This window comes from Panthera onca, chromosome D1 (assembly GCF_046562875.1).
Source record: "Panthera onca isolate mPanOnc1 chromosome D1, mPanOnc1 haplotype 2, whole genome shotgun sequence".
In the NCBI taxonomy this organism is placed as follows: Eukaryota; Metazoa; Chordata; class Mammalia; order Carnivora; family Felidae; genus Panthera; species Panthera onca.
The window spans coordinates 16,219,640-16,232,168 of NC_138348.1; the positions used below are offsets into that span (position 1 = coordinate 16,219,640).

The 12,529-nt window shown below is 39.5% G+C and overlaps 1 protein-coding gene across 4 annotated transcripts in view; it reads right to left on the bottom strand.

The window, feature by feature from the left end:
- Nucleotides 1-12,529, bottom strand: part of CSTPP1 (centriolar satellite-associated tubulin polyglutamylase complex regulator 1) — a 196,918-nt gene that overhangs the window by 142,211 nt on the left and 42,178 nt on the right. For all 4 annotated transcript variants that reach the window (XM_078433438.2, XM_078433437.2, XM_078433440.2 and 1 more), the window contains exon 2: nucleotides 7,047-7,149. In XM_078433438.2, the coding sequence (XP_078289564.1) occupies nucleotides 7,047-7,149 (103 nt within the window). The remainder of the gene's footprint in view (nucleotides 1-7,046; nucleotides 7,150-12,529) is intronic.

A 12,529-nucleotide genomic window follows, 5' to 3' on the forward strand; every position in this document is an offset into this window, starting at 1 on the left:
GTGAGATAGGTATTATTATCCCTAGCATGATCTCGACCTGGAAAATATAACACGAGGACATTAACAAAGACATTTGCTGTTGATGTTATTTAATGACAAAGGGATGAACTCAAGGCTGCTTCTCTGGCCACCCCAGAAACAGCATTACTGACTGTCGCAGCCCCAGAACTCAGCCAGAACTCAGGTCAACGTGTCCCTAACGTAAATGTACATGCTCGTGACATTTTCTGGTAAGATGGTTTCCACTGTGCTGGTCAGACTGCATCTGATAGTTGAAGGAAGGAATCACAGTTATGGCCTTCGGCAGGAAATTGGTTGGACATGACCCCTGTTGAGGGATCCTGAGAAACAATTTGTTTTGTGGGGAAGTCACTGACTGTAAAGATGCACCTGCCATGGGGCTGGAAGCAAGAGACAGACAAACATCTTAGCAAATCATAGTAACAGAGAGAAGCTTCATTTGACTTTCATTTCACTTTTCTCAGGGAAGAAGAATCTTTGTGTGGCTGCCAAAATCCTCACTGTCCCTCCGCCTTCCCTTCCATCCCCTCCACCCCCATCCCAGTTCATTAAAGACCTTCTGGCTAAAGGTGCCAGAATGTGTCATTCTTTCCTGCTCTTGTGCCAGGCCTGTGCTGCCAGCACCACAGATCTTCTAGAGTTCTAAGCAAATTATGGAAGAAATTAGAAACGCTGTTGAATTTAAATGGTTCTGCTGTTGATGAACTAAAGTTTCTTGACTTCTGATGAGCTATTTCACATTTCTAATAGCACTACTGATCTGTTCATTCAGATTTGTGTGTGTCTACCTGATTTCCAGAGAGGGACTCAGGGAATTATCAGAGCGGTGGAATAAGAAGAAAGATCAGCACGTGGATTGGACCAAGTAAAGATTCTTTGTATTACTTATAGATTAAAATAAGTCAAGTAATTTCTCTAAGGGGAAATATTTTTGGGTAGAAAATTATACCTAAATTTTATACTAGCTAGCTATAAAAGCAGCTGCCATGAAAACAGAAATAATATCACTTGTTCTTGAGAATACTTCAGCCAAGGATGGAGTTCCTTCATTTCCTCTTACTGAATGGTTTCACAACAGCTAAGTTTCTCTTAACTTGCAGAAGGGAAGAGGTGGGCAAGTAAGGTCTCTCCTGACAGGGAGAATCTGGGCCCAATTATTACTTCCACAACGTTTGACTCTGACTTCTAAATGAGTCAGGGGACCAGTGGGCTGTGAAATGGCTTCCTCAGTTACCAGGTCAAGTGCTGCTGGATGGTTTTCCTGTAATCAAAACATGAAGGGACTGAAGAGAGTGATGGATTCTAAGCAAGTAAGCAGCTGCTTATATCCTTGATGAACCTGGATTTTTAAGTTTCAAAATCGATTTTGGTGACTCTCTACTCACCACTATGTCTCTCTGGAGTACTTCTGCTATAGGATACCCCTGGTAACATAGAAAAGAACCAGAATCCTCTATAGGTTTTACAAATGACATCTTAACAGAAGCGCCTGAGCCAATAACAGTGAGGACAGGATTGCTCCAGCTCAAGGCAAAATCTATTCTTGGCAATTATCTCAGTCTGTGAGAATCCAGATGCTGACAATGAGAAATGGGTCATTTTCTGTTATAGTGTGTCAACTCCAGCTAAGAACTGAACTATGGAAAAAAGATGGGGGGGGGGGGGTGGTTTGCAGGGAGAAGCAATACCCTTTTGAAGAAGCCTATAATAGGATTAGTCACCATTACTTCACCACAGCACATTTGGCTCAATTTAACAACAATAAGAAGGGAAAACATGGAGCAGAAATGGCCCAGAGAAGTCTCAAGTCCATCCCTCATTCAAAGCTATGAACCTGGAAATCCATGAAGTCCTGATTTGTTCTGATGTGTTTCTTGTTGCTCCAAAACTGCTCCTTTGTTACCATGGGCACAAGAAGAACCCAAAACATTACTTAAATCCTGGATGATGGATAATCTTAAAAAATCTGCCAACTTTAGAACTGCAAGCTTATACTCTGACTGTTCTAGATTACCTAGGAGAGAAGTGGGTCATCTTTCATAGGGCTTAGAGCACCTGTTTAAAAAAGGAAGAAACAATACATATTTTATAATCATGGGTTGTTTTCGTTAGAGTTACATTTTAAGTGATTTAGGAATATGCACTCTTGGAACTTCCTTTTTGTCTCCAGGAGTGAATTAGTGTTCACATTTCACGGATTTATTCTAATCAAAACAATAAAGAAGGGAGGATTTGATGCCAGTGCTTTTTACTGCAAGAGTATATAAAAAGAGGTATGCAAATTGCCAAGTGAATTCTGATGATTAATATATATCAAGATATAATTATTAATGCTCTTTTTCTAAACACTAAGATTTCAATCTTCATATTTCTATTACATATTAGACAACACAGGTAACTTTTATGTCTAATTATTTTATTACTTTCCCTTATGATAAATGATTGATGCATAGGGAAGCCAATTACTTGTAACGTGGCTTTTCCCGGATCACTGCCTATTACGGTTATTCCATTCTGGGTAGCAGGAAATACAATCAATCAAATGATTTTTTTGGAAAGCTTAGATAACAAAGGTAGACAAAAAGAAGGCGAGTCACCTGAACAGACATAACTTATTGGCTCTTCAATGCGATGAGCCAATCATCCCTGGGAGAAGCCCTCAAATGCCATTTCCAAGAGGTCTTCCTGGCTATCCTGTATATCACATCACCCTAGTGACTTCCGTGTTATTTGCCTTGATGTGGCCATCAGCTGTGTAACCTTGGGAACGTTACTTTTGTGCACCTGCGTTGCCTGATGTGGAAAAAAATGAAGAGAATATTAAAACCCCAGCTCATAGTATTGGGAGAATTCAATGAAATAATACCTTTGAAATGCTTCGAACAGCACCTAGCACACAGCAAGTATTTATTACCTATCAGCTTTTGCTATTGTCCTCATCAGTTTGCTTATTCATTGACTATCTCCCTCACTAACCCCTTAGGTCCATGACAAGAATCACCTTATTTATCTTGCTCACTACTACAGCTCCACTGCCTACTACACATAGGTGCATAGTAAGTACTCAAAAATAATTATGGAATGAATTCATGGGTGCATGCTGTCTTATATTCTTACATAGCCTTAAAATAAACCTCTATCAATGAAGGTAATCTGTGTACTTGCAACCAAAACAGTCATCATGAAAGCGTCCCCAAGAAGCTAAAACCATCATTGAAAAAGAAACAAAAACAAGACACTTGATCATAAGAAAGAGCCCTCCTGGGCCCACCAACCAAGACCACAGAGCATCATTCTTTTCTATATTAGTATGTGGAGGTCAAGCTCCCTGATGCCACAGTGTTGTAACTATCAATTTAGCCTGTGAAGAATAGTTCCCAATCCTGATAGGAATTCTCAGATTTCAGCCTGGTTTTCTCTCATCATTATTTTCCAGTGTCTTGAAAAACCACATTTCTCATTTTATCTTTACCACAAGAACCTGGTCACACTCTGCTGTGGTTTCTAAGTTACAGCTACTCTGGCCTCATTTTCTTGGATGTACTTCTTCAGAGGTCCTGACCCCACGCTGACACTTGGTCTATTCTTAGAGTGGCACCTCTTGCTATTAATTCCTTTTACCTTCCACTGGTTGAAAGACAACATTCAGAGGTAGAGGTTGCATACGACATAAAAGAAAATCCTCTGGGATTTAGTATCCTTCTTTCAAGAGTGTCCAGAGGAATATGATCTAAAGAGCTCACAGTCTTACAGACATACACACACAGTACAGCTTAGCTCCTTGTGTTTTGCAGCTTACGCAGATTTGCTGGAACAATCATGGATTTGTTGGAAAACACCACCAACTGAGGAATGACAGACAGCGCAGGTGAGAAGACAAGCAGACCCACAGAAGAAAATCAACAGAAAAGCATTCCAAAAACAATTTGAAAGAGTACTTTTATCATTGTTTATAGGTAAATCATCCATCATTAAGTGCACGAAAATCCCAAGGTATGAACTTGAAACCGAGAGATGGAAGTGTACTGTTAACGTATTTTCTAAAAAATCCTGCTTCCTATTATTTGGAGCCAGTTCCAATTGTATCCCCTAAGAAGGCCAATACTAAACATTTAAATGGCAATGAGCTAAGGTCAACAGACAAGGTTATGTGATAACCTTTGTGGAGTATAGTTCATAAAGGAAATTTCAAAGAATTTGGAAACTATAGCTAGAAGAGACCTCCAAAAACGATCTGGGTAGGTCTCTAGCAATGTTAGGCAGGATAGTGACTTAGAGGCAGTAGAGAATAGTAGCCTTTGAAATACTCCAGACGAGACTTGATTCCCAACGCTGTCACTTACGAGTTTGTGATCCCAACTCTGTCACTTACTAGCTTGTGAATTTAAAGAAGCTATTTTAACCTTTATGAGCCTTGGTTTCCTTATCTATAAAACAGAGGTGATAATAATAGTACCTACTTCAAAGAATTATAGTGGCTGAGACATAATACGAGTTTCATTAAAAACTGCTCATTATAGTGTATAATTGCTACATTGTTATTATTATTAGAACAACAGATTTTATTATACCTATATCATAGCTGTGGCAACTGAAGCCCAGAAAATGCAGAAATTGCCCAAGATTATAGAGTGAGGACTGTTAAGAATAAGGAACTCTTCTTCCTAGGGCACTGCTCTTTTCCCTACATTATACTGCTACGAATTGGTACAAAACCGAGGCCTAAGGAAGAAGGATTTTCACTGGATAAATAAAATTCATAATCAAAGAAAATCAGGAGCTTTTACCACCCAGGTCTCCTTGTCTACCAAATACCACCTTCAATTTCATCGTATGTCTGCACCTTTCAAGTTTTTTGTTTGTTTTTTGGTTTTAAGATTTTTTGGCTCGTTTTTGTTTTTAGTTTATTTATTTATTTTGAGAGACAGAGCACGAGAGGCGAAAGGGCAGAGAGAGTGGAGGAGAGAGAGATTCCCAAGCAGTTTCCATACTATGAGCACAGAGCCCAATGTGGGGCTTGATCCCACAAACTGTGAGATCATGACCTGAGCCGAAACCAAGAGTCAGACACTTAAGCAACTGAGCCACCCAGGTGCCCCAAGAGTTTGGAGCTTTGACGCTAGTTCATTTCTCAAAATAACTTGCCTTGGGCCAATATGATTTCTGAAAAGTGTCAGGTGTGTGCCACTCACACACATCTTGTAAGTTTTAGTTTCCTGAGGGCAAGAAACAGCTTACTTAGCAGCTAGATTTCTATCAGTGCTATGGAAAATCTTAATATATTTTTCAACAGTGTACTGGTGGATAAAAGCTATAGTTAATAGCATTCGATAGCATTTTGAAACAGTTATAAGCTCTACTATTTGCTCTACAGAGTTCAGTATCAGTTATAGAGACCAGCTGGGTTCACTTTTGGAGTGCTACATGTACGGTATACAGCTTCTTATATGGCAGAATAGAGAGCTTTATCAAAAAGAATCAACAAAATAGAGAGAAAAAGCAAGAGAAAGTCCTTATTACTTATTATGATCAAGAATAAGAGTAAATAGTATGCAATAACTTAAAATATAGATACAGCTGTGTATTCAACAAATATTCACCTACTGTCTATTATGTGCTAAACATCATGCCAGGCACTAGGAACACAAAGATGAGGAGGACATGATGCCTGCCCTCAGGGAACCAACGTGGCAGGAAAAAGACTTATACAGGAGATGGTGGGGGTGAGGAGGAAGGTAGAGTAAAATGGGGAAAAACAAAACAAAACAAAACAAAACAAAACAGGAAGAAGCATTGCCCCCAGAAGAATCATATTTCACTTGGCAAGAAGTCTCAGGAGTGCTGGTACAGATTAAATGGCCTAGAAACTTGACCCGTAGGCTTGTCAGTTCTGTAAGAGCAAGCAAAGCTATTCAATCTCAGTCTTTATTCCCTGCCCACCTCATTTGCTTCAGCCCACACCATGGGAACAAGGAAAATTCCTTTCTTGATCCTCCTTTAGAGGACTGGGAGAAGGGACCAGCTCTGTGCCTACAGAGCCTCTTTTTCCTGGGGACTTGAAATTCCAATCCATAAGACATCTAGATTTTATTTGAAAGGCCTATAGCTTGGCAAAAGAGCTAGGGAGAGTCAAGAATTCCCCTAACAGTAAACCAGGCTGTTAGGCTGTGAGAAAAGCTGTCTGATCTTCAAAGAGGCTCTGGAGCACAGAAAGGAAAAAAATCTGTTTTCAAGGAGGATGGACTTGAGCTCATGATTCCTCTGAAATAGAAGCCTGTTAGAGGCTACTCTTCCTTAGAAGACTCCCAGCAAACCATAAAAAAGGGAAGGAGAATCCAAATTATTAGACAAATATGTGATGGCATTTTGGAAATAAAAATAACATTTTCTATTTCTTTAGCACATCCTTTCATGAAGACCAAGGTATTTAAAATGGATTCTCTTTCAGCCTAAAAACAGTTCTGTGATATTAAAAAAGCAGTAATCATTTTGACTTTTACACACTCCAAGCATGCTTTACAAAGAAACACAACCTTTCAAAGACATAAACTATGAAAGCTCTTCTGCCTCTATAAATACTCTTAAATCATTAGCTGATTGACACAGCATCCTGTAGGAAGAAAACTGCAGAGGGAAACCATCCCAAGCGTTTCCATGAGAAAGGCCAGCTACAAAAAAACACGGGCTAAAGGAACACTGACTACAGGCAATCAAGACGGAGTATTCTGAATAATGGAGAAAGTTAAAAATTATAAGAGGGACTTAAAGAAACAGATCTAACTGATCAATTAGTTCTTGAGCTACGATAGTCATGACCACTCATGAGACTTAACCACTGGACAAAACTAGCTGCACCAAAGGCATATTCCAAAACATGTTTGGGCAGCCCTCAGCCGACCTGCCAAAACCAAGCATTCACTGCCACTGCATAATCAACAATTTCCTGCTCTATTCTTCCTGTACCTTGCCCGCTTCCAAGGGCCTTCTCTGGGCTCACCCTATTGACAAAGCACTCAGGTACTTACTATTCAGTGAAGAACCTGGCAATGCCGTACTGGCTAATATCTTCCTTGTTCTCTAGCAGTTGGCACACTGCATCTTCCATGTACGTGAGGACATGTCGCTGGGCTGAAAGAAAAATGAAGATAAAAAGAGAAAGTGAGAGACATAGAAAATGAGTCGTCCTAGTCCTACTAGGAGGCCATAAAAGTCCATCAAGATGTTGGCTCTGCCCTAGAAAGTAGACTGGAATAGGCAAACCAAATTTGTTGGCCCTAACTAAGCTAAGGTCTCACAGGGTAGGATGGGAGACAATGTAGAACGTGACCTATTGCCATCTGATTGGCTATTAGTATTTTTAAAATTTTTTAAAGTTTATTTATCTATTTTGAGAGAGAGAGAGAGAGAGAGACGGGGAAAGGCAGAAAGAGAATCCCAAGCAGGCTCTCTTTGCACTGCCAGTACAGTCTGACGTGGGGCTCAAACCCACCAACCACGAGACCATGACCTGAGCTGAAATCAAGAGTCGGACGCCTAACTGACTGAGCCACCCAAGCACCCCTTGGCTATTAGTAGTAATATCAACCCTTCATTCTTTTCAGTGATGAGAGTGACATTAATGACAGTGAGGAGCTTGAGCACCATTTAACACCATTCTTTTCTTTCTGCCTCTTTCCACCCTCTTCCACTTCTGCATGTCTCAGAAACTTAATCCAGGGAGTAGTGATGCCATGCCCAAAACATGGATGATCTGCTTGCAAAGAAAACTCAATTCTTTAATAATAAAAAAGTTCCCTGAAAAAGTTTAAGGAAATTTAATGAAAACTTCAGTAATGCTTTAAAAGTTACTTTGTTGTTGTTGTTGTTTACTTTTATTTTTATTTTTGAGAGAGAGAGAGAAAGCATGAGTGGGGGAGAGGGGCACATTCAATGCAGAACCTGATGAGGGCTCAATCCCACGACGCTGAGATCACAGCCTGAGCAGAAATCAAGAGTTGGATGCTCAACCAACTAAGCCACCCACATGCCACATGGTATAAGTTATTAACCTTAGGACCATGAAATCTGTGTGGCTCAATTTATCAGAAATCACGTTTTCTGCATTTGTTGTGACTAGAAAATGTGTGAATTAATCATGGGCTTATGTATTAGAATTAGACAGACCTGGGTTGGAATCATGGCTCTGTCTTTTATAGCCTAATTTTGGATAGTTATTTAATCTACATCTCTTTTCTTCTTGATAAAGAAGGTATGGGAAAAAACATAATTTAACCCTTTCTCAAAATATGGTGAATCAACTTCGTGATCTGAAATCACCTCAGATACCCTGTTAAAATGCAGATTTGTAATCTGACACCATACCAGACTAAGTGACCTTAAATTTCTACTTGGAGCCCAGTAATTTTTTTTTAAGTTTGGTTTTTTTTAATTGCAGTATAGCTGACATACAATGTTATGTTTGTTTCAGATGTACAACATAGTGATTTGACATTTCTACATATACTCAATGCTCACCACAGTGAGGGTAGTCACCATACAACGTTACTGCAATATTATTGACAACATTCTCTATGCTGTACTTTTCAAGGAGCCCAGTAATTTTTAACAAGTACCTTGGTGTTTCTTATGTACCCTGAAGTTTAAGAATCTCTAGTTAAGGGGCACCTGGGTGGCTCGGTCGGTCAAGTGTCTGATTCTTGATTTTGGCTCAGATCATGATCTCACGGTTCACGAGATTAAGCCCCACGTTGAGCTCTGCACAGACAGTATGGATACTGCTTGGGATTCTCTCCGTCTCTCTCTGCCCCTTTTCTGCTTGTGTGTGTGAAAGTGCTCTCTCTCTCTCTCTCTCTCAAAAAATAAATAAATAAACTCAAAAGAACAAAACAAAACAAAAAACCCACATTCCTGAAGTCCTGGCAGTCCAGTGAAACTTATAAAGCAAGTAAGTTTACCTACCAAAGCTGTATTCAGGAGAGTCTTCATTTGACCATGGTGACCTAAGGTTTCACCACGTTTGCATGGGCCTGGTGTCCAGATGAATGACATGTTTACATTCTGTGACTTATTTTGTCAATATGAGCACTTCCCAAAGCTAACAACCATCAAGCACTGCAAACATTCCCTCGCCCCCCACCTCCAAAAAAGAAGTGAAAACAAAATCAGTGCTTAGGCAACAGGTCATCCAACCGGAAAACGATTTCTCCAAGAAATGGCCAAAACTGAGAGTGAAGAGATAATACATGCTGATATCTGGCATTGTTTTCTACCTTAATATATACATTAAATTGGGAAGAAAAAGGCCAAACTCACATTAAAATCAGTGACACTGTCACCTTTGTATTCTCCTTCCCTTTTTCTACCCACTTACCGTAGTCTTACAAAAAGATCCCTTCCTTGGACTAGATAGGCTTTTTTTTTTTTTTTTTTAACTTAGATCTACCTAAGGCTAATCAGGATTGGGGTATTTTGGTTTTGGTTTTGATTCGACGGTAAAAATGAAAGAGCTCTTACTTAGTTGAAAATCTTGCTGCTTCGCCTCCTTAGCTTCAGGGACTAAATGTCAATATGAAAGCCTTTTGAGTGAGAAATATTTTCAGAGCAGTTAGAATCAAAGTACTTTTGTCCTGTTTGGGGCAGGGGATTTTCTGGAAAACTACTTTGCACCAAAAAAAGGTGGGGGGGGGGGGAGGAAGAAAGGAGGGAGGGGAAGAAGGAAGGAAGAATGAAAGAAGAAAGAAAGAAGAAAAAGGCCTATATCTGTTTAACATTCATCTACAAATCTGATGTTTACAGATTTTAATAATAGTACATAAAATAACAATAACAACACGCCACACTGCCTCATCATTAACATTTTGTGTAATCCGTTTTCGAGTAAATACGATCTTTATTTTACATACAGCACAAAGGCAGGTGCATCGGTTGATAGCAAAATCATCTGAAAAATGTGGTTTACATGTGTGTGTGTCTGTGTGTGCGTGTGTGTGCATGCCAATCAGCATTTGTGTGAAGTCAGAATTTGTCATCGAATTTCAAAATTTCTTATAAAGAACTGCAAAATATTCACCCCACCTATTCCTAGTTTACAATGTGGAAACAGAAAGCCCTGGTGCTCTTTTTATTTGTGGGTAAAGGGAAGCAGCTTAAGAAGAGCCAGGAAAGGCAGGGAAAAGTTCCTCCGTGCAGAGAATTTCTCACAAGCCAAGAGCGAAGAGCTCTCTTTAACCGCTACTCCCCGGTGGTTTCCTTCACCTGCAGCTCTTATCAGTCCAAAGTTCCCTCTGTGGTTAAGTGCACCACCCAACCCTGGAAGATCCTTGCAGTTTATCAAACTTCAATGAGACAGAAGTTCAAAGCTCTTGCCTGGCAATAAAACATGCAGGGTGTCGTTTTATATTATTTTTTAAATGCAAAGGAATAGGCTTTAATTTATGTGATGATTAAAGAATAAAAACTGCACACCTGCATCCCCAGAGGGCAAAGATATCTGGGCACCTTAGCTGCCCTCCTTGGAAAAAGAAAAACATTTCAGATTGGCTTTTCCTCTTCTGCTTTGCCGTGATTCCTACAACATGCCCGGGATTAAGTTTTCCAGCATGTACCAATGAGGCTCTATTGTTCTGAAATCCACACAAAGGCCAAGGTCCTGTCTTGCTCAGATACCATCACTCTCTGAGATAAGCACTTATAACTTCAACGTGCTGCACTGAAAAATCAAAGTGAAATATATGTAACACTGTATGATTGTTATATGAACCTTGCAAAGGAAGGCAATTGTGGATCAGAAACTTCTTGGTTCTGTTTACTTGCCCCCTGCTGATGGCTTAATCTCTTTATACCACAGTCATTCCTGCTATAAAATGTGTATGATTCTAAGAATGATATATCTAGGGCTGCCTGGGTGGCTCAGTCGGTTAAGCATCCGACTTCGGCTCAGGTCATAATCTCGCAGTTCGTGAGTTCAAGCCCTGCGTCAGGCTCTGTGCTGACAGCTCAGAGGCTGGAGCCTGCTTTGGATTCTGTGTCTCCCTCTCTCTCTCTGCCCCTCCCCTGCTCATGCTCTGTCTGTCTCTCTCTCAAATAAATAAATATTAAAAAATAAAAAAAAAAACAGAATGATATATCTGATAACGAACTACTTCTTTAGAAAATATTTGGTATATACAAAAAGTAACACATTAATGATTATGTCAATACTGCTACATACTGATTCTACAGATTAAAATGACACAGCAATGTTTTGCAATGGTTAAGAACATGGACTCTGAAGTCAGGCTGACTGGGATTTGATTTTTAGCACTGGCACTTATTAATTCTGATTTTAAGTAAGTTACCTAATCTCTCTGCCCTTTTCTATAAAATTGGGGAATAGTACCTCACCTAAGCTTAAAGTGAGAATTAAATGAAATATGTAATAATCTTGGCATAGTGCTTGGCACATAGTAAGTACACAATAAATATTAGCGATTATTTTTATTATTGTTGTTAGCACTATAGTTGTTACTATGTACCACTCCCAGCCATTGCAAAACTCACAAGACAGTAGGTTTTCTTTTTTTTTTTATTTATTTTTATTTTATTTTTTTTATTTTTTTAACGTTTTTATTTATTTTTGAGACAGAGAGAGACAGAGCATGAATGGGGGAGGGGCAGAGAGAGAGGGAGACACAGAATCAGAAGCAGGCTCCAGGCTCTGAGCCATCAGCCCAGAGCCCGACGCGGGGCTCGAACTCACAGACTGTGAGATCGTGACCTGAGCCGAAGTCGGACGCTTAACCGACTGAGCCACCCAGGCGCCCCAAGACAGTAGGTTTTCAACACTAATAAACCACCAAGCGGCCAACTTACAAAAGCCACCCCCACTCACTTAAAGTTCTGTTTGCCCAACCAAGGATGCTTACAGATTATCTTCAAGGATTCCTGGGTTATATAAACCCTACACATATAATAATATACATAATCATATGCCCATTTCAGCTATAACCTTTAAACTTGTAGGAAGCATTCACTTATTAACTGCTAATTACTCAAGAGGCTCTAATTTACATGGGGAAAGTCCAGAACTATTTCTTTTTAACTCTCTTCCCAAGCATAAATACCATCAAAGTATTAGCTTGTTTGTTTTGCAATCAAATAAAGGGTCTCATTTAGAAATTATTGCTTGAGGGGCCTAGAATTTCCACCTACATTAATTAGACCACTCATTTTATTATTATTATTTAATACAGAATCCCTATACTAGAATAAACAAGTCTCACTGGGAAAATATTCACATGAACTACTACATATGATATTAATAGATACACATAAAAGCAACAGCAGTATATGTGAAAAGCACAGTATATACATATATTCAACTTTAAATCTGGCTTTTTCCTCCCTTGCCAGAGTCCTCCTGAGAAACATTTTAGTTTTTGAAGCCTCTTGAGATTCAGATGCTGGCTGGCACACATGTTGAATTAAATTAAGACTGTTTGTTCTCTGAGATAAGAAAAGTAACCCTGTT